The sequence below is a fragment of the Symphalangus syndactylus genome, chromosome 9, assembly GCF_028878055.3.
Source record: "Symphalangus syndactylus isolate Jambi chromosome 9, NHGRI_mSymSyn1-v2.1_pri, whole genome shotgun sequence".
NCBI classification, from domain to species: domain Eukaryota; kingdom Metazoa; phylum Chordata; class Mammalia; order Primates; family Hylobatidae; genus Symphalangus; species Symphalangus syndactylus.
Window position 1 is genome coordinate 20,319,980 of NC_072431.2, and position 27,366 is coordinate 20,347,345.

The 27,366-nt window shown below is 41.9% G+C and overlaps 1 protein-coding gene across 3 annotated transcripts; it reads left to right on the forward strand.

Moving 5' to 3' along the window:
- Positions 1-751: 751 nt before the first annotated feature.
- On the forward strand, positions 752-27,132 carry EGLN3 (egl-9 family hypoxia inducible factor 3). 3 transcript variants are annotated; one of them, XM_055291553.2, is made up of 5 exons: positions 752-1,610; positions 20,789-20,908; positions 22,798-22,934; positions 24,963-25,036; positions 26,070-27,132. In XM_055291553.2, the coding sequence occupies exons 1-5, from the start codon at positions 1,254-1,256 to the stop codon at positions 26,099-26,101; spliced, it is 720 nt and encodes a 239-aa protein (XP_055147528.1). In that variant the 5' UTR covers positions 752-1,253; the 3' UTR covers positions 26,102-27,132. The 3 variants fall into 3 exon arrangements, with proteins under 3 accessions (XP_055147528.1, XP_063502022.1, XP_055147529.1); XM_063645952.1 differs by having other exon boundaries at positions 915-1,610; positions 25,773-27,132; XM_055291554.2 differs by having other exon boundaries at positions 920-1,328.
- The last annotated feature ends 234 nt before the right edge of the window (positions 27,133-27,366 follow it).

Here is a 27,366-nt window from a genome sequence, read left to right on the forward strand (position 1 = left end):
ATGCAGTTTATGAATTTTTTTTTTTCCTGATTCTGATCGCTGGTGTTCAGTAGGAAAGGGAATCAAAACTCCATAAAGCAAATCGGCTTCTCTGTAGATAACCAAAGTCTTCTCAGTGGTGTCCGTCCCTCTTGTGAAAGTACAGCTGCTTGTGGGAAAAGTGAGAAACCTAGAATACAGTGTATCTTTTGGGGGACATGCCCCTGACTGTTACAGAAGCATGTGATTAATTTTGAAGGTAGAACTTCAGAACATCATACTTTCATAGGAAGCTTGAAAGATAAGTAGAGGAAAACATCAAGCAAAGCAAAATACACCATTTGCAGAGTTCAATCAGTTATGACTCAGCATTTCTTCACTGTGCTCATCCCCAGCTCCTCAAGCACATAGTGCCTTGCACACAGTAGGGGCTGAGGGAAATATTTGTTAATGCATTAATTTTAGTTAAAACTAGATACCTCCTAATCTCTCAGTGGCTTGAACTGGGTCAAACAGCAGAGGAATGGGGTAAATAAGGAAAGACACCAGGTAAAGGTAGAACAAGACCACTGCTTAATAAATATATTCGTTTTTGGGGTTATTATTTTGCTCAAAAGTCTATGAGGTGACCAGCCCAGAATGTGGCAGTTAATTCTATTTACATTTTCAGTGTGGGATCCAGGTTTTCAAGTTTGTTAATGTGATTTGATGCAAAACAATATGCAAATCCAGCGCATTCTAAAAATTCAGTCTGCTCTCCAGCCGCTCCCCTGGTCACAAACAACTAAGGTTGGCGCCGGGCTCTCTGGGATCCTTCGCGGAGGGGCAGAGCAGGCGGGGGTGACGGGCAGCGGGGCGGGGGAAAGGGCGGTCCCGGAGGCGGTCCCGGGGCGGAGCCCGTGACGCGCGGAGTCGGCCGGCTTAAGGGCGGGACCTCAGCGTCTCCCGGAGTCTGGCCGCAGTCGCGGCAGTGGTGGCTTCCCATCTCCAAAAGGCGCCCTCCGACTCCTCGCGCCGCACTGCTCGCCGGGCCAGTCCGGAAACGGGTCGTGGAGCTCCGCACCACTCCCGCTGGTTCTCGAACGCGGATCCGTTCTCCCGAGAGTTGCGAGAAACTTTCCCTTGTCCCTGACGCTGCAGCGGCTCGGTTACCGTGGCAGCTGCAGGTTTCTGAACCCCGGGCCACGCTCCCCGCGCCTCGGCTTGGCGCTCGTGTAGATCGTTCCCTCTCCGGTTGCACGCTGGGGATCCCGGACCTCGATTCTGCGGGCGAGATGCCCCTGGGACACATCATGAGGCTGGACCTCGAGAAAATTGCCCTGGAGTACATCGTGCCCTGTCTGCACGAGGTGGGCTTCTGCTACCTGGATAACTTCCTGGGCGAGGTGGTGGGCGACTGCGTCCTGGAGCGCGTCAAGCAGCTGCACTGCACCGGGGCCCTGCGGGACGGCCAGCTGGCTGGGCCGCGCGCCGGCGTCTCCAAGCGACACCTGCGGGGCGACCAGATCACGTGGATCGGGGGCAACGAGGAGGGCTGCGAGGCCATCAGCTTCCTCCTGTCCCTCATCGACAGGCTGGTCCTCTACTGCGGGAGCCGGCTGGGCAAATACTACGTCAAGGAGAGGTCTAAGGTAGGACGCGCTCGGCGCCCTGCCGCAGCTGCCCCCGCGGGGACGGGAGGCTCTCGGAGTCGGTTGTATGTCGACTTCCCAGGGCTGTAAGCGAACTTTGTTTTTTAACCACGAAGTCAGCCTGGTTTGTCTCTACTCGCTGATTCCCCCCACCCCTCGCCCCGGCTCCTCTGAGCGAAAGTCCACGTTAAGGGGCTCACGTGAACCATGATGGTGACCTTCTGTTGACTTTGAAATATTGGCTCTTGTGGGTGACAAAAGCCAGACAAGCTGTGGCTGTGGTCCGATTTTAAGACGAGGTTCTCAAAGATCCAAAGGCGGGAAAGGGTGTTAGAAACACTGTGTATCATCTGAGACACACGTGTCCTCATGATCTTAAATGCCTACTTTAAAGCCACCTAATACTGCCCTTCATTGTGTTCAGAAGAGATTTCTACAAAAGCACTCAGAATTCTGGAGGCAGTTGTGATTTTGCCATGTGGCAGTTGGTTTGTGGAGTTGGGCAGGTGTGAAAGGGTAAAACTCCACTTCTGAATGCTGCTTCTGCCCTCTGGAACCCAGCACATTGTTAGAACATCTTGACTGAAAATTCTCTCCTGATGCTGAGCCCTACACCACCACCTTCCTTTTCCTAACTATGAATTGATGGCAAAGTCCACTCAAAACAACCAGTTAAGTGCTCACGAGAGAGTAGTCAAGCACCTCTGGAAAGAAACCGGGTTTTTGTTCACATAGCAGGAAGTGACTCCCTGGGTGGTAATTTATCTTGGAAACACAGGTAGATTGGCAGAAAAACGGGAACATGTAGGTACCGCCATGTTGGTGCATGTACATTACTTTGGGATAGGCTTTCTCAGTCTTTCCTCAAATGATAGTTGAGCCAGTTTTCCAGTGGCAATTCTGAGTGACTTGCACTTGTCTTACGGTGTGGTCAAGGGACGTTCAGAACTACGGAAAACTTTTACTGAAACAGCGAAGCAGAGTACACCGGCATGAGAGGGAAGATGAACGCTCACCTATGTACCACTCTTTGACAATAAATTTAGTATTTCTCAAATCAGTCTCAAGACTGATCCTGTCTCAAAACAGACCATTGTTCTCTCATTTCTTTAATACACTGAGAGGAACACTCTGAATAAAGGCTAAGTGGTGAGGATTGGAAACGTGTGGGAGTGAAGGGGTGGAGGTGGATGAGTGCAGTGGGGAGTCATAGTTTGCTGTACAACTTCCAAGCCAAGAGGCCATGAATAGAATATCTGAAAGCATCGTTATTAATGCACCCAAGTAAAGTAAATCTTAGAAGATACTGCTTTCTAAATTTTACTTTGGGGGAAAAAAATTCCGTGTTAGCTGAACTCTGTAGAAGATTGATGTTAAAGTGTTTCTTCACTCTTCTTCCATCATGTTGGTGGTGGAATAGTCATTCGTCTTTGAATAGTTTGATTTTTGCATTAAATGACCTTGCTGTCTTCTGTGGTGGAGGTGGGTCGGGGAGGGGAAGGGTCAACCTCAGTGTTGCTGAGATGCTGGTAGTTTCTACCTGGAAGAGCAGACGGCCTCTTATTGGGTTTTTGAATGTTGCTTGTAAATTTAGGTGTTAGGAGTTTTTCTTCATCATTCTAGGAGCAGAATTTGCTCTGAGGGAGGTCAGGATTAATTGGTATAGAAAGAGGCCACTAACATTGAAAGTTAAATATTTTTATTTAGCTTTGACTTAATGGATAGGGATAGAGTTTCAGACTAGAATTTAACTCAAATGGAATGAAAAACACTGTGTAAGTTAGGGTAAGGGAAAGAAGGATCTTGTAGATATGATTCATCAATTTTAGGTTATCTTTTGGGTGGAATGAAAAACTTCTCAGGTGACCCTGTCGGAAGGTGATCGTGAGTTGAAAAGAAAATTTATCCTGTCCCACCCCCAGATTTCCAGGTTTACTTTGGCTGGTTTGTCACAAAGCTCCCTGCCCTTTAGATAATTACCTTTCCATTGGAATATTCCCTGGCCAATTAGAACCAAATGCAAACCAGGCTTGAGCAAACAACTAGTGTAGTTAAAATTTTTTTAAGTGTACTTTGCTTGTATACAGAAGTCTCCTTAGTGATGTCTTGTTGTCTTGGGTTTCTTGTTTGAAGTTCATTATTAAAGTCATCGTAGAAACACTTTCCATTTCTACATGATTTATATTGGTTTCACCTTAATTTATTCCTTCTTTTTCTTCATTCACTTTTTATCCCTCAACCGAGCTCCTCATTTTGTGCTGCTTTCCAGAGCAGTGATAGAGACCCAGTTTACCGGTGCATCCTTCACGCATGTTTTCAAGAAAAACTAAAGTTTTAAATTTATTTATTATTATTATTTTTTTGAGATGGAGTCTTGCTCTGTCACCAGGCTGTAGCGGCTCACTGCAATCTCTGCCTCCTGGGTTCAAGTGATTCTCCTGCCTCAGCCTGCCACATAGCTGGGACCACAGGCATGCCACCATGCCCAGCTAATTTTTGTATTTTTAGTAGAGACGGGGTTTCACCATGTTGGCCAGGCTGGTCTCGATCTCTTGACCTCATGATCTGCCTGCCTCGGCCTCCCAAAGTTCTGGGATTACAGGCGTGAGCCACTGCACCCAGCCCTTAAATTTATTTTTAAGTTTTAATTAAGGAAATTTTCAAACATACATAAACATAAGAGGCTAATATAATGAGCTCCCATCACCCAATTTCAACAATTGCCAATATGTACATTTATTTTAGACCAATTTTTTTTTAGCTACTTTAAGTTTCTTGAGGTTATGCTTATTCATGCACTTACCCAAATTTCATTTTTTTTTTTTGTTCTTTGCTAGACTTTGAAAGATCATTGAATAATATAATATTGCCCTTTATCTCAATGAAGCAATAGCAAAGATATTGGGAGTAAAACAGAAAGATACACTGGACCTAAAATTGAAATTGTGGAAGATTATAGAAAGAAATATTAGATGGTTCTGCTTCCTGCCAAGAAAGTTGTTAATGGTCAGAATTTATCTACCTCATCTTTGCTGGAGAAAAATCCAAGGGTGTTGAAGACCCCTTGGGAAGTGGTTCCTGTAATGTACAGCAGTATGGCGCCCCCTAACTTCAAGCGTGATCATTGCTTTCAGGCTAGCAAGGGATTTATCCGCTACTCCCTTTTGGAGATTTTAGACCATATCCAAGATAAATATTGGTCATAATTTGCTCCTTTTTCTTTGGCTGCCTAGATCTTGAAAATGGCTGTTTTCCAGAGAATGTATAATTTTTAGAACGAAAAGTCCCTCTGCTTCAAACAGCTCACTGTAGACTCACTAGTTAGTGACTCTAATAATAAGAACTACCTTTTATTGAGCAGTTTGTATTGTCTGGCACTGTGCTATGGACTTTACAAATACTATCTTGCTTAATCTTCAGAAACACAGTCTTAAACATATTGAGTGATTAAATACTGTGCCCAAAGTTTCAAAGTCAGTGGTAAGAAACAGTTTAAGTGGGGGCTAGGAGCTTAGGCTTAGTGTTACTAACTCTGTGGCTTTAGGCAAGTTGCTTGGTTTACACCAGGTGCAAAATGAAGGGAAATAATGCCTTAAAGCTGTTGGAGGAAGAAGCATTAAATAAGATGATGTTTATGAAATTTTTAGCGGAATTCCAAGCCTTCATCAGTATTTTAAGTCTCCAGAGGGGAAATTTGGGATCCCAACCTAGATTTGTCTAACTCCAGAGACTGTGTTATTTCCTTTCATTCTCTCCTACTTCTGACCTTTCATTTATTCAGCAAATGTTATGGAGTGTTCGGCCTGTGTGGGATACTGTGCAGGGGTGGTGGTGTGATGATGAACGAGTTTATGCTTTCGTATACTTTGAATTGTAGGATGGTCTCATTCACACTTGACTAATTCTTAGGCTTAAGAAAACCCTCAAACATTGAAGTGGGTCAGTTGAGTACATTTGAAGAAAAAAATAGAGTACTGTGCTGATGTTTTCCTACTGTTATTTTTATTTATTTATTTATTTATTTATTTATTTAGATAGAGTTTTGCTCCTGTTGCGCAGGTTGGAGTGCAATGGCGCAATCTTGGCTCACCACAACCTCCGCCTCCTGGATTCAAGCGATTCTCCTGCCTCAGCCTCCTGAGTAGCTGGGATTACAGGCGTGCGCCGCCACACCCGGCTAATTTTGTATTTTTAGTAGAGATGGGGTTTCTCCTTGTTGGTCAGGCTGATCTCTAACTCCCGACCTCAAGTGATCCACTTGCCTTGGTGCCTCCCAAAGTGCTGTGATTACAGGTGTGAGCCACCACGCCCGGCTTCTACTGTTATTTTTAGGAAAACATTTATTGATAGGGTTTGTTCGTAGGATTCCTGACCAGACTAGCTCTGGAAGATGGCATTGTGAGGACTGCATTGTGAACAGACCGATTGGTCCTCCCCTGGAAACAATAAAGAGGAATGACGAAACAGCAAAACATTTATGAATAAAAGAAGATGTGTTGCAAGGTGGTGTGTTTATTCCTTGCTGTTGAGCAATAACAGTTTTGGCCCACCCTTCTCATGTGAGGTCAGGAATATACATTATTTAATGGAGCTTATCATGGTTGCAAACTACGTTAAGGGAAAAATGAAGTAATATACTATGAAGTGATCTCTCAGGATCCAAGTGCAAGAAATGCAGTCAGGGTTCTCAGAAGCTTAGAGGTATGAACTAGGAACCAGAAAGTCCTTAACATCCAGGACACCTGGTATGTTCTTTTCTCAGGAGCCTCATGACCTCCATCTTTGCTTCCCTGCTTTTGCTCTTCATTTCTTATCCTCTTTTCAATCCAGCTTTTGCTGCCCTCCCATGCACATGGCTCAAGATGGCTGCCCCACAATGGCCACCTCAGCCGTTAGTTGCAGACGAGCAGAGACTTGAGTAACATTCCCGAATCCCTGTTTTCATCGCCTGGGAGAAAGTCTGATGGTCTCACCTTGGCTCAAGGGACCTGTCAGCCATAGTCTGGCACAGTGGGAGGCATGTGGAAACCATGCATCACAAATATGGTTGCCAGGGCCCATGAGAGTTATAGTTCTTAGAGCACAGAGTTTGAGAGCTGGATACCATAAATGGCATCTCTGCAGTTAGAATCTTAAAAATCTACCTGTGAATAAGGTATTTTGGGGAGGAGTGCTGAGTTTGAAGCTCTGGAACACTGTGAATAAGGTATTTTGGGGAGAAGGAGTGCCGAGTTTGAAGCTCTGGATCATCTTTCTGTAAGGATGTAAGGGATTCCTATAAAAGCTTTTGTATTAAAAATAACTTAGCTCCTGGAGGAAGGAAATTACTCCACAGTAGTAATTTACAGAATACAGTCCCAGTGACAGTGAAACAAGTCTCTCCAATGGGCAAGTTTTCATGGGGTTTTTTGTCTATTTTGTGAATGACACTTGGAAACAAAGAAGGCACGAGGGTGTGTGTGTTTAATTTGTAATTTCTTTTGCTCAATTTTGGGCCACTGGCCACTTCACTATAACCTTATCTGCTTCAGTGAAGTGGATAATAAGGGGATATCGATTTAATTCATTCACAGATCACTCAGTGCTGCACACTGTGGGAGACCTGACAATGGATGGGGAAGGGAAGTGCCCAGTGATTATAAAACTACCTGAAGAACTAAGCTGAGGGTTGAGTGTAGTGTGCAGGGGTTGTCACCAACTCTTTCTCTTTTTCTGGTTAAAAAGTGCACGTTTACGCTCATTAGTCATTGTTTCTCTTTCAGTTTTCTCCAATTTCTCTGTTAACTTAAAATGAAGCAACTAGAACAAGTGATCAAAACTATACAGGATGTTAATAATATGGGTTTTTAGGGCTAGAGAGATATTAGAAATCACATCTATCCAATGTCCCAGTCATTCAGCAGTTGTTTTCATATTTGGAGAGATGATATCTTGAGCAGATCCTTGGGAAGGGATGGGTAAAAGGTACTTTAATAGAGAAGGGGTGGCTGGGTGCAGTGGCTCATGCCTGTAATCCCAGCACTTTGGGAGGCCGAGGCGGGCAGATCACAAGGTCAGGAGTTCAAGACAAGCCTGGCCAACACGGTGAAACCCCGTCTCTACTAAAAATACAAAATCTAGCTGGGCATGGTGGTTTGCGCCTGTAATCTCAGCTACTCAGGAGGCTGAGGCAGGAGAATTGCTTGAACCCGGGAGGTGGAGGTTGCAGTGAGCCGAGATTGCACCATTGCACTCCAGCCTGGGTGACAGAGCAAGACTCCATCTCAAAAAAAAAAAAAAATAATAATAATTAAAAAGAAATAGTGAAGGGGCTACACTGGCTGGGGTTGGTCCATGAGTCAGATAGACTGGGACCAGGGTCAGTAGGTTAATTCAGTGGCATCACCATTTTATTTGGGAATTTTAAATATAATTCTGACTGAAAGTTGATAAACACCCTTAAGTGGAGTTATGCAAGCCTGTCTCTGCATTAGGCTTTGGAGTATCATGAATGATTTCCCTTTCTAACCTTTCTGCTTCAGCTCAGGCAAAATTGGTAAAATTTTTCTTGATTCCTGAATCTGGCTGGAAAATCTTGTAATTTCATAAGTAACAAACAGCTATCCCAAGACCACACCATGTATGAAAGATTTCTCTGAGGAAGCTTAAAGGTCAAGGTGAAGTTCTACCCAACCTCTAATCAGCAGAGTTTAAGCACTGCCAGCATCTTGTGTGCTTCCGGATAAAGCTTGGAAGGCTGCTCACCTGTGGGCCATGTTTGGTTTGGCAAGGCCTCTGCTTTTGACCCAACTTTGCAGCCCTAGGTAAATTAAATTACATTTTGATCTGTGCCCACTGAGGACCAAGGAGTAGCTTGCAGGTTAACACTATGGAGAAGGTTATTAATTTTTTGTTAATTATTACGGCAACAGACTTGACAATTCCTTGGTAGCAGCACTGTGTTGTTGTTAGCTAATATTGCTCTAAGAAATGGGTGTCACTTTCTCTAGTGTTTGTCAAACGCACATGTTCTGACAGTAATGAAAGTTCAGATGTATTTTGCTGGGCATCTGCCAGGGGTGCCCAGTGGGTAGCTGAATCCAGAGGCACTAGAATTGTAAATACAACAGACAAATCATTTTATGATGCCAGACTAAGGAGTTCAGCTTTGGCAGATTGCCAGGAGCCGTTGATTTGGCTCAGATTCAGTGCTATGTGTCTGTTTGCCAAGCAAGATTAGTTGTCTTGGTTAATTATACATAGAATTTGTACCCCCTTTCTCTTGATTATTTCCATCTTAAACCAGTATGACACTTACTTTAATTTTGCATCTTGTTTCGATATTGATTTGTGGGTGAGTTTCTGTCCCTGTTTTTGGTGAGTCTGTAGTGACTACATGTTTTCCTGCCCTGGTCCCAACACAATCCCAGGCTTACAGACCCTGGGTTTGCTGGTGTATAATGCAGGCTTTCAGATCTTGTATTGGATTCATTTGGTACCTTGTTACTTAGTGTTCTCCGTGTTCAGTACAGTGTCAATACCTCCTTATTAAATCAAGCTAATTTTTGATTCTTTACAAGGTACAATGATTCTCAGGTTCTGGAGTACATGTGCCTATCTCATATTAAACATTATTTTTGCTTTACAAAATGAGGCCAGAATACTTACTGTTGCCATACAAAAATAATTCCAGATACAAAGAATCAAATAATATGATAGTAACCTCAATTCTTTGTCAGTGGGAAGAAGACAAAACGAAAAACTGAATTCCAGGTGTCAATAACATCTATTTTTTATTCTAATATGAGAACCTGACATCTATTTTTCATTCTAATATGAGAACCTGAAGTTCCATCTTTTTGAAGTTGTCAGGATAATTTCATTTGAGCATTGCTTGGAAGCTGTAAGGATATACTGTTTGGGACCCTTTTATTTATTTTTATAGAGATAGGGTTCTGCCATTTTGCCCAGGCCTCCCAAAGTACTGAAACTACAGGTGTGAGCCACCAGGCCAGGCCAACAAAACCCCTCTTAAACACAAAATATTGAAGATTCAGGCAAGAACATGCAGTATTGCTAGAGAAGGGCCTATTGTGCTTTCTTTGTTTAGTTTTACTTTTTAGGTTCACTATAGAACCTCAAGTTGTCTTTTATTTTTTGAAACTAAATTTTCTTCCCTTTCTTAGTAGAAAAATCCTTGAGGGGGGAAGTTTTTTAAAGTAACTTACTGTAACCATAAATCACTTGCCGTTGATTCTTATTCTCCCTGTAATCCATTTTATGTACTTTCGCTAGAGTGTAGTAGTCCCAAACCCAATTCTAATCATGTAGTCTCCATGCTTAAAACAAAAGAATCCAAAAATCCAACCACGCTCTTTCTTCGTTATCTACTATACAACACTGTAAAGACTGTAAACTTAGCCAGCTTTGACAGCCCTCTATATCTGACCACATCTGACCTTTCTACACTTAATTTCCCACCACTGCCTTCCTTTTCTCCCAGTCCCTGAAATGCTAGAAACTAACTTGCCAGGCATAATGAGCTTCCCCATTGTCTTCCACTCATCAAAAATCCATCTCTACCTCCTTCTAGTGCCTGTTCCCTGAAGTCTTCCCTTCTGCTCCCCAGAACTCTGTGGTGGCTCAATCCAGGCTGCCCAGTACATGGATTTATTGGGCTGTTTATGCTGCCCACCATGTGCTTAGAAATTCCTTGAATGCAGAGACTGTTAAGCTTTGTATATACTTTTAGTGCCTAGAACAGTCCCTTATACTTCATAGGTGCTTGTTGGCTTAATTTCGTCTTCAAAAGGAACTTTGATTTTGATGGATATTGGAGTATTAAAAAAAAGCTAGAATTTTTTTTTTTTTGGGAGGTTGTGGGGAATGACGGGGGAAGATGGGTGGCTGCAGCTTAGTCTCTAAGTTGATGCCTAAGTATTTAAATATTTTATTAGAGTGACATGTGAGACCATCTCAAAGGAGGACCTTAGCTTTGTAAGTTTTTTTTTTTCTCAGTTTTGAAATCCTAGGCTTCACCCTAGAAAAACCTGAGTCACACCTGGATCCTGGCAGCTCATACCTACAGGTCTGGCTCAGAGATGCCAGGGCCATGAGGCTTAGCGCCCCAGGTTCTGGTCCTAGCTCAGCCCCTGGCAAGTTTCACAATCCTCCATTTCCACTTCTTTATGGATGAGTTAGATACTTGTTTTCATTTTTGAACTTAAATTTGGTCAGCACCTACCACTTGACATTAGGATGGGCACTTCAGATTTTATTTCATTTTCCTATGATCTTGGGCAAGTCAGTTCTCTGAGCCCACTTTCGTCATCTATAACATAGGCACAATAATACTATATGTCTACTTCTAGGATTATAAGGAATTAAAATTGAGATGACATTTCCATTTGAGAAGGAAAACAGTTGGTTTCAGTGCCTTTTATTTGATTCCTGGAGAGAGTAGACTCGTACCAACATTCAACCCCAGCACTGATATGACAGTAATCCTCAGAGGCAGAGCCCAACACAAAACAGCAACGCTAGAAAGTTACAATTGGAAAGTTTCCTGCCAGCTTCGGGAATGACACTGCAAAGCTGATGCCAGAAACTGCCAGAGTAATTCTCCTCATTACTGCTCTACCCACCCACTTTCAGCTCCCCAAATTAACTAGTGCAATTGACTAATTCCTCTTTACCTTTATCATTTAGGGTGAAGCATTGCACAAAAACTCTCGACTTTGCCATATAAGGACTGTGGTTCTCTGTGGTCCCTGGATAAGAAGCATCACCATTATCTGGAAACATGTAGTAAATGCAAATTCTTCATCTTCTCCCCAAACCTCCTGAGTTAGAAATTCACAAGTTCTCCAGGTGATCTCATACATGCTAAAGTTTGAGAACCATTGAGTAAAGTTAATGCATTAAGAAGAGATTAGATAGGGATGGTGACGTATCTTCCTACAGTTTCCCTGTTAACAAGAAAGTCAGAGGTCAGTTGATCAGACATTAGATTATTTATTGCTAAAACAAAACAAAACAAAACAAAACAGATTTTTAGTTCACATTTATAGCCTATTATTTGTACCAGCATATTTAATTTTCCAGAACTAGAATTGAAGCAAATTTTGGAACCAATTCCCTCCTGTTATGGTGAATGGAGGTGAATGTCTGGCCTTTGGCAAGACAACTGCATTTGAGGCCTATGTGGGCCCTGCAGGGGCTACAGAGATTTTATGGTGGGCTTGAAGTTGACCTGCACTGGGAATAACCAAAGCAAAGACAAGACGACTTGGACAAGTAGGGTCAATTTTCTTGGCCTCTTGCCTTTGTTAAAATTCCCCCTTTGGATCTTTGAGTTTACAGACTGAATACCAAGCACAGTCTTTTAAAAAATATTCTTGCAATTGTTTGTATTTTGTGATTTTTCTATCACTCTGGAAGGGTGATAGACAAGGATGAGGTAGGTGAAGTCAAATATTTCAAGTAGAACCAAAATCTTAGTTCCCTCAAAAATGAGGTGGGGGTGAATTTGCTAATGTCAGACATTAGATAAACTGAGTTGGTAAAGCATGTCTTAAGACCTCACACTCTTCAGCCAGACCAACTGGGTTCAAAAAGGCAAGTTACCTAAGCTCTCTGTGCCTCCATTTCCTCATCTGTAAAATGGAGATCATGTTCCTACCTCATGCGGTTGTTAGGAGTGTGAAGGAGGTCCGATTTGTGAAGCACACAGAACAGTGTTGGGCACATAGTAAACGCTATACAAATATTTGTTTAGTAAATAAATATAGCCACTGAATTTCATGGGTTCTAATCTACGCTAACTTGCTGTGTGTCATTTCTTTCATTTAGCAGATCTGTTTTTCCAAGTGCTGAAATACATATGTAGGTTTCTCCTGTTTTAAGATGATTGTTTCAGCCGGGCGCGGTGGCTCACACCTGTAATCCCAGCACTTTGGGAGGCCGAGGCAGGCAGATCACGAGGTCAGGAGATCGAGACCATCCTGGCTAACACAGTGAAACCCCGTCTCTACTAAAAATACAAAAAATTAGCCAGGCGTGGTGGTGGGCGCCTGTAGTCCCAGCTACTCAGGAGGCTGAGGCAGGAGAATGGCGTGAACCCAGGAGGCAGAGCTTGCAGTGAGCCGAGATCACGCCACTGCACTCCAGCCTGGGTGACAGAGCAAGACTCTGTCTCAAAAAAAAAAAAAAAAAAAAAAAAAAAAAGATGATTGTTTCAAGGCATTTTTCATGACGTTTTGACTGGTAACTTCGTTTTTTCATATATTATCCATTATTAAAGTCTTGTCTTACCAATTATTTTGAGTTATGGACTCTAAGTATTTTAAGATTAAGTTCAGATGAAAATTTCAAATATTCCATTCTCTGATGGGCCTGCAGTCACAAGTATTACTTGTCTCTGTTATGCTCAAAGCCTTTAGAGAGCCATAGGTGATGTTTTATTATTCTGATAAGGCTGTTTTCTCATATCAGAGGAAGCTGAATATTATGTTTCTCTATAGAAATACCTGTGATAACTTCTAGGTCCATAGGGTAACTTCTAAGGTTAATGACTTCTACCAAGGACTTGGAGCAGTGTGACTCAGGGCACACACTGCTGCTCACCTTCCGAGTAACCAGGAAATTAAACAAGATATGTGCAAAATGCCACCCGGCTACATGAATTCTCAGGAAACAGTGCTGTTAATATTTGGGGAAAGGCATCAGAAAGGAAATGGTTAAATGCGTCTTGATGTCCTTATCCCTGGGCTGGACTGACCTTGGCTGATTTTATAATTGTGAGGAAGCCCGGTTGAAAACATTTCTCTGGTGACTGGGGTAGCGATGGGGGAGGGGGATGGTTCCCAGTGTCCGTTCCCAGCTCAGGCTGCCTGGCAGTGTGCTCGGGTGTGGGCTGGCTGCCACCCTCACGCAGCGCACGTAGCCCTGTCACTCAGCCATCACCCTGCTGGCTTAGAGCCAGTCCTCCACGGGAAGGGCGGCCTGCCCAAACCCAAACACCCTGTATTAATATGGCGATGTTGCCGGGCCTGTTTACTGTGCCTAATTGCATGGGCTCTGGCTGAATCCCCTCCAAGGAGAAGAATTAACCACAATGCCGAAAGGAATGACAATAGTCTCTGATATTCCTGGCCTCTGAGCCTTTCAGTGTCTTCTTGGGGGAGGGCGATTCACTCAGAAGGTCGTGCATGAAATGCGGGATCTCCTGGAATAGAATCTTGATCCAGCACAGTTCAACTTTAGAGGCCTTTGAACCCCCTGGAATTTTGTGCAGACTTCTGTGTGTGCGTGCATATTTCTTACATCCTTTTAATGTAAGAATCTCAAAAGGCTATTGTGCCTGGTAGAACTATCATCACTGACCCAGGAGAACTAGATGGATGCTTCCACACTCTGGGTAGCTAATGATCCTGAAGCTAGGACCAAGTTCATCTGAGGACAGGTTTTAAAGTGAAGATGGTAAATTCTCTGCTATTCAGGCAGGGTGCTCTCGCCTGACCAGGAGGGTGTGGGCAGACCCACTTCACTAAAGCAACCGAGAGTTGGTTATTACTTCTTATTTTTTATTTTCAGAAGTTCTGAAGTTTCTACAGTATTAGAAAATTCAGGTGTAGCTACGTGATGACTGTTGTTCTACCTTGGGAGGGAGGTCATGTGTAGCAGTGTTCTGAGTAAGTAGGTTCTGTGAGAGGAATTACTTTTAGTGTGGATTTAGGACAAATGAGGAAGGCAGAAGTAGTCTGCATTGTGGAAGTAGAGTAGTAAAAAACATTTTCATGAATAATTTGAGGTTTATTGAAAGGATTGCCTACCTGACAGTTATTTGTCTGGTATTCTGAATCTTGCAAATGGTCTGGTGAGATGCTGAAGCTTCAGAAAGGTGAACATGGTGGCTGGACACAGCTTGTGTTATGGCCCATCAAAAGTGTATTTTCTCTTTTCCCCTCATTTTGTTACATCAGTCTGTAACTAGAGGCACTAGAAGTCAGGAAATAGAATAGCTAGGCTTGCTGTTAATCAACAGCAAAGATAACCAGCAAGATGCCAAGATAACTGATAACAGTTTACACAAAATTTCTTACTTTTCTAAGAGCTCACGTTTGCTACAACTATTTTCTTCATGCCTGTCTAGGCAGAGTTTGAATGTATAAAAATTCTAAAGCACTTTTAATATAGCACTGCTTCGTCATCACATTGAGACCTTTTTTGTTCAATTCTGTATAAAGGATAAGACCAGCTGGCAGCAAATGTGAACTTTGTGTCAGTGATATTTTCTTAAAACTTGGAGAAAGCTTTGCATAGTTGCCATCGTCTTGTAAAGAGGCCCCGTGAACCTTGTTCTGCAGGAATTTAATTTACTTGACAACAGTAGATCCCACAAAATGTCCTTGAAGATCACATATCCCTGAACAAGGGAGATGATAGAAGGCTAAAGTAGTAATTCCAGTTTGCTTTTCATGTCCTCCAGATTTAAGTCGCAAATGATTTTTTGAGTTCTTTTCTCTCACTCCTTGTCAGAGCCAAGTGAAAAATAATGGAATTAGACATTTTGGCTTAATTTGTCTTTAGATTTTTTTTTTTTTAATAAAACTTGTAAAGAGCATGTCTCATTCAGGTTTTTTTTTTTTTTTTCTCCAGCCTTTCCTCCAGTATGTCTGCATATAGCAGTTTGAATACGTAAAGGTTTTTTTTTGGTTTTTCTTTCTTTTTAAATAGAAGAATTTCAGTTTTAGAGCTGCTGCTAGCACATATAGTGCCTTTGTTCCAGTTACTAATCCCCTTTCTCCTCCCTCAGATGAATTACCAAATGGGGCCCCTACATCAGCAGGGTGCCTTGATGAAGGCAGGACCTAAAGCATGTGATCATGGGGATGCCCCGCTCACTGGCCACTGTCAAGGTGTGTGTTAAAATGTGTGCTGAACATAAACCACCTAGAAAAATAGCCCTGGAAGCGTAGCCTTCAGCTCCTCTACCCACAGCTGACTAAAAACATTGGCAAGTTTGTCACCTAGGCTGTTGTCACCCGAATATAAATGAGACCCATTTCTGGCCAGAAAACTTCAGCTATCGCAGTCTACGTTGTGATGAGTTGCTTGGCTGTTTTTCCAAGCAAAAGAAGGTGCATGGCCTCATGTATTTCCTCCCAACTCTTATTTATTTATTTATATTTTTTGGGACAGAGCCTTGCTCTGTCGCCCAGGCTGGAGTGCAGTGGTGCAATCTCGGCTCACTGCAACCTCCGCTTCCCAGGTTCAAGTGATTCTCCTGCCTCAGCCTCCTGAGTAGCTGGGATTACAGGCGTGCGCCACCATGCCCGATTAATTTTTGTATTTTTAGTAGAGACAGGGTTTCACCATGTTGGTTAGGCTAGTCTTGAACTCCTGACATTGTGATCCACCCACCTCGGCCTCCCAAAGTGCTGGGATTACAGGCGTGAGCCACCGCGCCCAGCCCCCAACTCTTTACACATCTAGTTGTCTGTGTTGTTGTGCCTGTGTCGTTGTGCCTTATGGTGGAGAAGGGAAGGATCCTGGGTCTCTGTTGCTCTGTACTGGGTGGACGTGGGGGAAGGACTTGATGGAGCGAGGTGTGAGGATGCAATTGGAATGTGGATGGCATTCAGGATGAGGCATTGTCTTTGGACAGGATGTGTTTGAGTCTGGTGGAGAGAGATGGGGAAGGTGCCCACTCAGCAGCTGTCTCAAAGTAGCTACTTCTTGGAAGTCCTCACACAGTGATCTCAAAATATAGCCTGATATATGTATATATGTGTGTGTGTGTGTGTGTGTGTGTGTATTTATTTATAGCCCTGATTAAAAAGTTGGGATCAACAATATTCAGGAGAGTTTACATAAAAATCTGATTGCCTGCTACTCTCATAAAATCTGAAGATTTGCTCTCATTGAAAATAACAGCAAGTCCCCTCAGTGTAGGTGGCATAACAGACACCAGAGTTCTGACTCACGTATACCTGATTGGCTTCAATCATTTGTTATTCGCAAACATCGAAAGCTATTTTAGTTTGCCAGTCCTGGGTTCAAAACTACAAAACACTGAAGTAGAATTGGGTCTCTGAAGAAGAGACATTCTACAGCTTCAGTTGAGGGGAAGAAAAACATAACACATCATCTTTTAAAATAGCTAACATTTATTAAGCACTTAGTGTGTGCCAGGCCGTGCATTAAGCATTTTACGTGGATTATCTCCCTGAGTCTTCATAAACCCATTTTACAGATGAAGAAACCAAGGTGTAAATAAGTTAAATGCAGATTATCCCATACTTAGAGGTTGCATTTTATTCAAAGTATGCTTTGCTCAAGACCATGCCTAATTCAAAATGAATCCTTACAAAGGTTGGCTGGTATTTCTACTTAGCAGCTAGAGGGGGTCTAGCATTTGTCAGTAGATCAGAATACTAGTTTAAAGCTCCTTCAACCAGATAGTTTTGAAATCGTGCTATTCTCAACAAATCTTAAACAATGGATTTTCATTTATTGCAAATTTTGCAAATAAAATGAGATCTAATTAATACTTTAATTTGGTGAGTTAAATTTTGTATAAAATGCCACTTTATTGTAACTTGTTCAAGATTGAGTCATACTAGCGAATCTGTCTCGAATCATGAGCAATGTAAAATACATTTCTATGAAAATACAAGTTGCAACTGTTAGTAGAGAAGTGGTACGTCTAACTGCAGGGTGGGTGTACCCCCTTCTCACCTGTGGGTCTGAAAAAATGATCATCATTGCTGAGTGGATGGTGGAGGTCACTGATGCCAAGGTTTTGAAATGGTTTTTACATGCAGTCAAGCTGCGGTTGATGGCATTCAAGAGCATTCTGTTTAGGCATTGGAATGGAAATCCTGGACTTTTATTTTTCAACTTTACCTTTGGACTTGATGAGATAGGTTTTTTTAATGAAGTCAGCTCGCTGGTAACTCTTAAGAGAACTACTGTTTTCTTTTCCACCTGTGGCATTTGGGGACCACTTCTTTATACTGGGTTTTGACTGTTACGGTTCTATGTATCTGTGTATATCTTCAAAGAATACATATACATTTCTTGTCTGGGCATGGCTGCATACATGTCTAGAGCACATATTCTGGTCTAGAGCCAGCCTGGGCCTGCCTGATTCACCTCTCCACTCATTTCCTATTGCTACAGAGCTAAGGAGAGGCATCTGGGAATGGGGATGGTGGGAGGTGAGGTGGGTACACTATATAATGTCAGTGGATAGAAGAACGGTAAACGTGTAAGGGGACACGTGGATTTATCAGCATATCCAAGAATAGAACTATAGGACTATACTCTATGTGCTGCTGTAGATGACACTGATGTGTTAAACTTGCGTAAACTTCAAACATTAATGTAGGCAGGAAGTTTTAGAAAATAAAAAGCCTGTACTAAAGTAAGCATCCTCTTGATATGTGTCAATTTATTGCTTGGCATGTTTGTTATATGATCATTAAATTACTCTGGCCCATTCTTTTAACAATAAAGCATTGAAGGCTTCTCTTCTGTTAAACACTAAATCCCTTCCCCGGCTTGATGAGGTTTAGATAGCAACTCGGTTGGACTGATCTGCTTCCGGAGTTTGTTACTGCCCCGTGCACAAATTGGCACAGAAGTGAATGGCTAGTTATTGAAGTCAGGCTTGCTTCTCGGTGCATCCTTAGCCTCATGGTTTTAGACCCTGTCAAAGACGAGCAAATAGTTGGGAATGTGCCCAAGCAAAGACCCATCTCCTATGGCACTCATCCAGAAAACACACTGATAAAATTGGCCGAATGTAGCCTCAACTGGCCCACTGATGCTCGAAATTATTTCCTTCCATTGTTTCCAACTTGATGCATGTGGTTTCTGGAACCAGGAGAGAGGGTGAATATTCACTCTGGCCAAAAAAATTATCTCTTTGCCTCTCCCTTAAGCAGTCAGATACTTTGCTGACACGTAGGGGTTTTGTCCTAATAGTAAGTCCTCTGGAATTGGCTCTTTGTCTCTGTGTGTGTTATAGATGCAGCATTTAGTAGAGGATTTACTTTTGTGAGTTTGTGTCCATCTTTTTTTTTTTTTTCTTCAATATTTTAATCTGAGCTGAGTTCTGAGGCAGAGAAACACTCCTTAATGACCTGAAGAACTATGTTGCTTTTTCAAGGGTTGATGCTTAGATCGAGTCTTAGATCTTCTTGGGCCTTTGACAGCTGTGTAACCCAATCCCCTCTTTATAGGAAAGAGACAGCCTGGGATCACAGTTAGTTGCAGAGTGAACTATGGCAGGCATCCAGACCACTGACCTTTTCCTTAGAGAAGAGCTGTTTAAGCATATAAGATTATAGCATTGATGTCATACTTTTTCTTTTCAGACACACTCAGTGGGGGAGCCTGAGATAATAGGGAATCCAGCCTGTAATTGTTTGTGGCTTAAGCGACTTTCATTATTGGCTCTGTGGTGGCTTTTATAATCCTAATAGCTGCTTCCAGGGGTGGGTAATTCTTTAGTCATCATAGGTGACTTTATTTACCTCTTCTTCTCCTGCTAGGCCCATCAATTCTGTTTGCTACCAATCACCTTTTCTCAAGCCGTGCTTTGCTTAGTGGTGCCATCATTTGTTAAATCTTTACTGCTGACGTCGCCTCACAGTTTCACCTTCTGAAAGATGTTCAAGCTAACAGCCTAACTTGAGCTCTAAGGATGACATCACGTTGACATTTTGATGTTCAAAGGCAGGATATGGGGATTGTTTGCTGCATGAGGATATGAAGTTTGAGAGAGGTGGTGATTTAAGCTTTAAAATTGTTGTAAAGTCAAGTTACTATTCAGCCTTATTATCGATCTGGTGTGCAAGGCGTGTGATGCCTAGTTCCATGTTTTCATGCTACTATTGAGAGTGACTCGGCAGCCACGCTGAAGTTGATTCATTGAACCACTAGCCCATTAGCTTGGGGCTCTACTCAAATGGTCATTTTACCAATGAAGCAACGCTGCCATTTATCAGGAAATATATGGCCTGGATCTTTACATGTATGTTTGAAGATAGGTCTTTTAAAATGACAGAAATAGCTATTGATCTAGGTAAAATGTGAACTTACTCTTTAGAGAAAGAGCCATTCACTAGTTCATTGATTTATTTATCACATTTTAGATGGACACCTTCTGTATGTCGGGCACTGTCCTAGGTGCTAAGAATACATCAGTGAGTAGAACAGGAAAAAAATTCCCTGTCCTCATCTTATGTTGCTGGTTCCAATATTTTCCTTGCACCTACTGCATCCCTATAAAAAATATTTTTAAAACATGGCAGTATCCTGTGAAGAAAAGAACTGGCTTTCTATGCTTTGCCTTCTTCCCCCTCCCCACTCTGTGTTATAATTTTTCCCGTGGAACAATTAGAGTTTTGTTTTCTCTAATAGTAATTTTCAGTAGGATTTTTGGTATGGTTTTCTACTTTATTCTTCCACCTGGTTGATACAGATAGCACTTAGACAAAGAGAACTTCAGATTATCACCTGATTTGATAATTATCAGGAAGAAGACACATATTAAGATACATGCATGGCTTTTTTCCTGAAAGGAATCTCCCTGTGTTGTCTATGTTAACAAGTTAGGGTGCGGCTTCCTATTGATCTTCCTCTATTCCTTCTATCCTAAGCATTTTATTGAGTAAGCCTGACCTTTTCCTCCTTTGGTGATTGGTTCTGTCACTTTGTCTATGCAAGTCCCTTTAGCCACTGTTCTGAAACAGTGTGAGTGATTCAGGGGCACTTGCTAAACAGTCATAATCCCTCAACTCCACACTAGTGACTGATTTTGTAGCATGGGAAACTAGAAACTGCTTTTCCAAAAAGGAGTGTTGAAGAAAGGCAGGGCATACAAATAGCTTATGCAAATAGCGCATGTAGATAGGTTACTTTAAGAAAGACTGTGTAAAATGTTCTAGAACTATGGGAATATTGTTGAACTACTTTCCACTGGGCAGAGCCATAGTATGACCTGGCCATTCGTCTTATACACAGAAGAGTCCAAATTTATGTACCATACATGGAATTAAGAAGCCAGCAACTACCTGTAAATGTCACATAGCACCCAAGGAGACTGTGTTACTTATCTGCTCACCAGCGGGAGGAGAAGATTGTCTGTCTCAGCTTTGTTAACCAGCTTTCTTGGGATTTCTCCATAGGCAATGGTGGCTTGCTATCCAGGAAATGGAACAGGTTATGTTCGCCATGTGGACAACCCTAATGGTGATGGTCGCTGCATCACCTGCATCTACTATCTGAACAAGAATTGGGATGCCAAGGTACTTTTGAATAATGGGAGTAGAGTGTGGGGTTAGAAACTATAGGAAAACGATTCAGCTAACTTAGAGGAGAGTTTATATTGAGTTCATAGTTGCCGTATCTCCCACTGATGAAACATTTCTATTTCCATTTCATAACCTCCTGCGACAATGGAATTAGTCCTAAAGTTGTTAAGAAGAAAACAATGAAGTTAATTTGGAGGGGGATAGGTAGGGTGATTATTAACCCTAACTCTGGGAAGGGTGGTTGATGAAGGGAAGGTAATTTGGTATTAGGATTAAGGATTAATTTTTTTCAGTTTAATTCAGAGTTGCTCTGACTCTCAATGCAGAATAGGATATACACTTTTCCCTCCCGGCAGCAGCATTGAGAAAGTTCCACAGAAATAGAGCTGTAGGATATAAAACCATCCCCAAGAGAGATTTCCCACACAGTCCTCTCCCTCGGGGTGATATGTCTCATTGATGGCTGCTTGCCGTGGCTTACTATGGTTTGTGAATGCCAAAGGCTTTGTGGCTTATTTTTGTATTATAGAACTTATAGATAGATGGAGATAAGAAGCCTGGTTCCATGCTTACAGACATTCATCTGGACTCTGTATGCTTTCCGAAAGTTAAGAATGATTTAGGAGTCTGGGAAGTCAGATAACTTTTCAAGCTTATTTGGCTTTTGAACCTTCTGCATCTCAATTTCCTGTTCATTAGACAAATACTGGCTGTCGTAAAGCAATAATATTTTATCCAGAGTCAGAAAAACGAAACTTGGGAAACCACGGAATCAGTGAAAAGGCCTCTGTCTTCTCCCTGTTTGGTAACGTGACTGGAATACATCCATTAGGTCTCCTTTAAAATCTTGAGAGGTGCTGATAGAGACAAGAGAATAAAGTTATCAGATTGGTAATAATAAATTGCAAGGTCTGGAATCATTCAACAAATATTTGAGTTCCTGCTAGTGTCAGGCATTGTATTATGAAGAAATATTGATGTGTGAGGCCTGAACTCTACTCTGAATATGGTTATTCTAGTAGGATAAAATAGGTTGACATGTAAAAAAAAAAAGTAATTCAAGGAAGAGAGTGGTATCTGTGATAAAAGGTGCAGATTAGGTGGTCTCAGAGTTCAGAAAAAAGAGCATGTAACTTCCAACTAACGAGGTCAGATAGGAGCTAAGGGAGTTCAGAAGAGCTGTAAATTCTAATTGAAGGGGAAGTTATGTGTGACGATTTTCTTAGAAAGTTGTTAATGGTTAGGTGGAACCATGTGAAATTGCTGGGTATTTTTTTTTTAAGTCGAAAACACTCAAATATTGGCAAATGTATGATTCAATCTAATAGTACTCTATTTTACATCCATGGGCTTTATGACTGTCGGGGGTGGGAATGCTTTTTTCGGTTTAAGGTGAATAAGGAGATATCTCTAGCTAAGTTTGATATAAAATTTGGTACGAAGTGGCTGGGCGTAGTGGCTCATGCCTATAATCCCAGCACTTCAGGAGGCCCAGGTGGGCGGATCACCTGACGTCGGGAGTTCGAGACCAGCCTGACCAACATGGGGAAACCCCGTCCCTACTAAAAATACAAAATTAGCTGGGCATGGTGGCGCACGCCTGTAATCCCAGCTACTCGGGAGGCTGAGGCAAGAGAATCGTTTGAACCAGGGAGGTGGAGGTTGCGGTGAAATGAGATCATGCCATTGCACTCCAGCCTGGGCAACAAGAGTGAAACTCCATCTCAAATTGGTACAAACTATGAGGTTGAAGTAAAAATCTGGGGTACCATGCATTTGGAGTGGTCGTTAGCAGATGGCATGTTTCTAAATGGGGCTGAAATATGGTTGTTGATAAACCACATGAGAGGTAAGAAATGATCCCCCTTCTTTGTGTCTTTCAGCTACATGGTGGGATCCTGCGGATATTTCCAGAGGGGAAATCATTCATAGCAGATGTGGAGCCCATTTTCGACAGACTCCTGTTCTTCTGGTCAGATCGCAGGAACCCACACGAAGTGCAGCCTTCTTATGCAACCAGGTAATAGCCGGAGCCATGATTCCTCTTCCGGAGCTTGTCGTACAAACCCTAGTTCCAGAGAACTCTCTAAATATGTGTCCTGTGCATGTGGGGGATTGACCACACCCCATAGCTGATAGCAAACTTGTTTGGAGTCTACAGAAATTAAAGGGGAAACTTTGCATTCTTTAGCATACCAAAGCTAACCTCAGTTTGAAAGTACTATTAACAAGTTGTTTTCTATTAGGTGAGCATATTGGATTCCAATTTCTCAAAAGTATTTTTCTCTTCTCTCCTTTCCTCCCTTCTCTTATCTCTCTTTCCCTTTTTTTTTTTTTTTTTTAAAAAAAAAACATAATGTTGAACTATGCCTAGAGAATGTTGGCTGTCACATATCAGGAATTCTGCCTGGTTACTTTGGATGAGTTTACAAGCCGCTAGTTGCAAGCAGAGAAGGAACCTTGAGAAAAGAAAGAGTAATTTGTTTTGACTTTCTCTTTTTGTCTTTTCCTTGGTTTGAAATTGGCTTGGGCTTGCTGTGTCCATGGTCCAACAGTTGGATGTTTTATTAATCTTTTCTTTATCATGTGCACGTGAAGATTCTCAGAGTAACTGAACACCTTAGTATTATTTAGGACCAATCTAGACAATCTTGATAAAAATCTTCATTCTCAATTCTGCCTCTCATTTACCTTTGTCTGTGTCTAAAGCAATAAGCCAGGCAGCATTGGAGGGCTATGGAGTGCAGCTTATACTGAGACTAGCATTCAGGGGCAGGAGGAGAGAGTTTTGGTAGGATGATGATTAAACCCTAACAAGCCTAATTAAATTAAGATCACATGTGTCCTCCTCCGGAAGTCACACAGCTTAGCCCCAAACCCAGTTATATATTAACTGCCAAATTGGAATGTCTTCTAGACGAGCAGGGAACGAATTCTACCACTGAAGTCAGCTTTTGTGTTTTATGGGGTATGTAACTAAACCGTATTGTTTGTGGCAGAAGTCTTTGGTTGTTCCCCAATCTCATGATGACTGGCCTTACAGGGAAAACATTAGCAAATGTTGATGAGAAGGCCCTTGAAAAAAACTCAAGTGCTATAGAAATTTCAGTAGCTAAAAATCATTACAAAATGAAACTTAAAAAAAAACCAAGCATAAAATGGCTCCCATTACAGTCTATCCAATGGATGGGATAAAGCGAATTAGTGGGGATGCAGTAGAAAGCTCTGGGGCATTACTATTATTCAATTGCAATTTTGCCTCGATGTCCAAAACTAAAGAAAGCCAGCCAAGAGTTTTAAACATACTGTGATTTACGTAAGTCGTTTTTCAAAGCTTCACTCAAATGTCATCTCTTTTCTATGTTCTCGCCACCAACTTGGGTCTCCCAGTCTTTAGCAGAATGACTCCCTTCTAGTGCTTTCTGTAGAGGCCATGTTTACCTGTTGCAATATTGCAAAATCACCTCTCTCCCCTACTTTGAGCCTGAGATCGCAGAGGAAGATCTGATCACAGGGAATTTGAATTCCTAATGCCCAAGATAATTTCTGGCACATACCTGGAATTCCTTATGCATTTTATTACATTGAAATAGAATTAAAACCAGAGAAGTGAATTTTAAATTAAAATCAGGGTAGACAGGCCGGGCATGGTGGCTCACACCTGTAATCCCAGCACTTTGGGAGGCCGAGGCGGGCAGGTCAAGAGATCGAGACCATCCTGGCCAACATGGTAAAACCCCATCTCTACTAAAAATTTAAAAATTAGCTGGGTGTGGTAGCGTGCACCTGTAGTCCCAGCTACTTGGGAAGCTGAGGCAGGAGAATCGCTTGAACCTGGGAAGTGGAGGTTGCAGTGAGCTGAGATTGTGCCTCTGCCTGGCAACAGAGCAAGACTCCATCTCAAACAATAAATAAATAAATAAATAAATCAGGGTAGACTTCTAATAATAGGGAAAACTTTAAAACTTTTAATGTGAGATTTATAGGACATTTGTGTTTCTAGTAGTACCATTAAACCTCTTTCCTTATATCTGCTTATCTTTCACAGATATGCTATGACTGTCTGGTACTTTGATGCTGAAGAAAGGGCAGAAGCCAAAAAGAAATTCAGGAATTTAACTAGTATGTGTTTGATAATTTTCTGTGACTTTTGATCAAGTTAATCCTTGACTTTTATTCAATTTTATATAGTTTTAAACATGCTGTGTTCAATCTGTTACAGCTTAGCTTTATATATAATGACATCTTGATGGGTTTTATCCTGAAACCTTGGCCTTAGGGCTCTTAGAAAAATCAGAAACAATGCAAGGGGCTTCCCCTGAGAATGCCCACTGAATGTATGATGGTTTATGATAGATGGGAAATAGTTAACTTTTTCCTATTAATGTTAACCAGTCAAATGTAACATTAAATTTTGCCCATGATTTTTGGCATATTGCAAAGGAAATATAATGGAACCCAGTTATGATGGCAAAATGTATTATATTGGGTGAGACTGTGACTCTCAGTATAACAGCAGGGCTCATGTAATATAAACTGAATATAACAGCACTATTCCTATCCCTTCCAACCAGTATCAGAAGGCAGCATTTCCCAAAATACGTTGCATTAAAACACAAATCCTGCCAAGTTGGTAAATTCCTGGTCCCAGAAATGTGGGAAATGTTGCATGCTGTATGCCTGTCTTAAAGAGTCACATTGCTCACTAGCATCTTAAATTAAGGCCCTAAGAGATCCTGCAGTAAGGAAACATATACAATATTGCCAAGCCTATAACTCATTTGGACTGTATACCTCTCAAATACCAAAGTGGTCTCCAAATTGCACCCAGGAAATCTCAGTTTGTTTTCTCTTCCAGATGACCTACACTGCTTAACTCTGATATGTGAGTGAGGCCACACTTCATACAACTTATGCTCAGCATTAGCCCAAGAGGTGCCAATGCTGGATGTAAACCCGGTTCCTCCACAGTCTGTGAGGCATATGGGAAAGATCCCATTGCAAAGTCAAGAGAGAATCCTTTTGCAGAGCTCTATTAGGAGGCTTATACAAGATGGGAAGTGTTTACTGGAGGCTTTTTGGTGACATTTGTGACATAAAACTCATCAGAGCTGACTCCATGCCCTCTTTATTCTCCTTTCTGTCCCCAACCCAGGGAAAACTGAGTCTGCCCTCACTGAAGACTGACCGTGCTCTGAAATCCGCGGGCCTTGTTCATTTTAGTAATGGTTCCTGAATTCTCTTAAATTCTTTGAGATCCAAAGATGGCCTCTTCGGTGACAACAATCTCCCTGCTACTTCTTGCATCCTTCACATCCCTGTCTTGTGTGTGGTACTTCATGTTTTCTTGCCAAGACTGTGTTGATCTTCAGATACTCTCTTTGCCAGATGAACTCATTTGCTAACATCCTGCAGACATCCTACTCGGCCAGCGGTTTACCTGATAGATTGGGTAATACTATCAAGAGAAGAGCCTAGGAGTACAGCGAGGGAATGAACCTTACTTGCACTTTATGTATACTTCCTGATTTGAAAGGAGGAGGTTTGAAAAGAAAAATATGGAGGTGGTAGATGCCACAGAGAGGCATCATGGAAGCCTTAACAGCAGGAAACAGAGAAATTTGTGTCATCTGAACAATTTCCAGATGTTCTTAATCCAGGGCTGTTGGGGTTTCTGGAGAATTATCACAACCTAATGACATTAATACCTCTAGAAAGGGCTGCTGTCATAGTGAACAATTTATAAGTGTCCCATGGGGCAGACACTCCTTTTTTCCCAGTCCTGCAACCTGGATTTTCTGCCTCAGCCCCGTTTTGCTGAAAATAATGACGTTCTGAATAAAGATGGCAACACAATTTTTTCTCCATTTTCAGTTCTTACCTGGGAACCTAATTCCCCAGAAGCTAAAAAACTAGACGTTAGTTGTTTTGGTTGCTTTATTGGAATGGAATTTGAATTTAAATGAAAGGAAATACATATCCCTGGTAGTTTTGTGTTAACCTCTGATAACTGTGGAAAGAGCTAGGTCTACTGATATACAATAAACATGTGTGCATCTTGAACAATTTGAGATGGCAGGTGGAGTTGGAAATGTGGGTGTTCCTGTTTTTTTTTTTTTTTTTCAGTTTTCCTTTTTAATGAGCTCACCCTTTAACACAATAAAAAACAGGGTGCTGTATTTTAAAAAAGGAAATGGAAATAAAAAAATCTCAAACTATTTGAGTTCTTGTCTGTCCCTAGCAGCCTTTCTTCGGCCCACTTGGCTCTCCAGATCCACTGTGGTTGGCAGTATGACCAGAATCATGGAATTTGCTAGGATTGTGGAAGCTTCTACTCCCGCAGTAAGCACAGATCTCACTGCCTCAATAACTTGGTATTGAGCACATATTTTGCAAAAGCTACTTTTCCCAGTTTTCAGTACCACTTTCATGTTTTAAAAATCCCTTTAATT

Excerpts from the sequence above, each read along its gene's own strand:
- EGLN3 (XM_063645952.1), top strand. The coding sequence starts at position 1,254 with ATGCCCCTGGGACACATCATGAGGCTGGACCTCGAGAAAATTGCCCTG. Across the intron at positions 20,909-22,797 it reads ACAAGAATTGGGATGCCAAG|CTACATGGTGGGATCCTGCG; the intron begins GTACTTTTGAAT and ends TGTGTCTTTCAG. Across the intron at positions 25,037-25,772 it reads GAAATTCAGGAATTTAACTA|ATGACCTACACTGCTTAACT; the intron begins GTATGTGTTTGA and ends TTTCTCTTCCAG.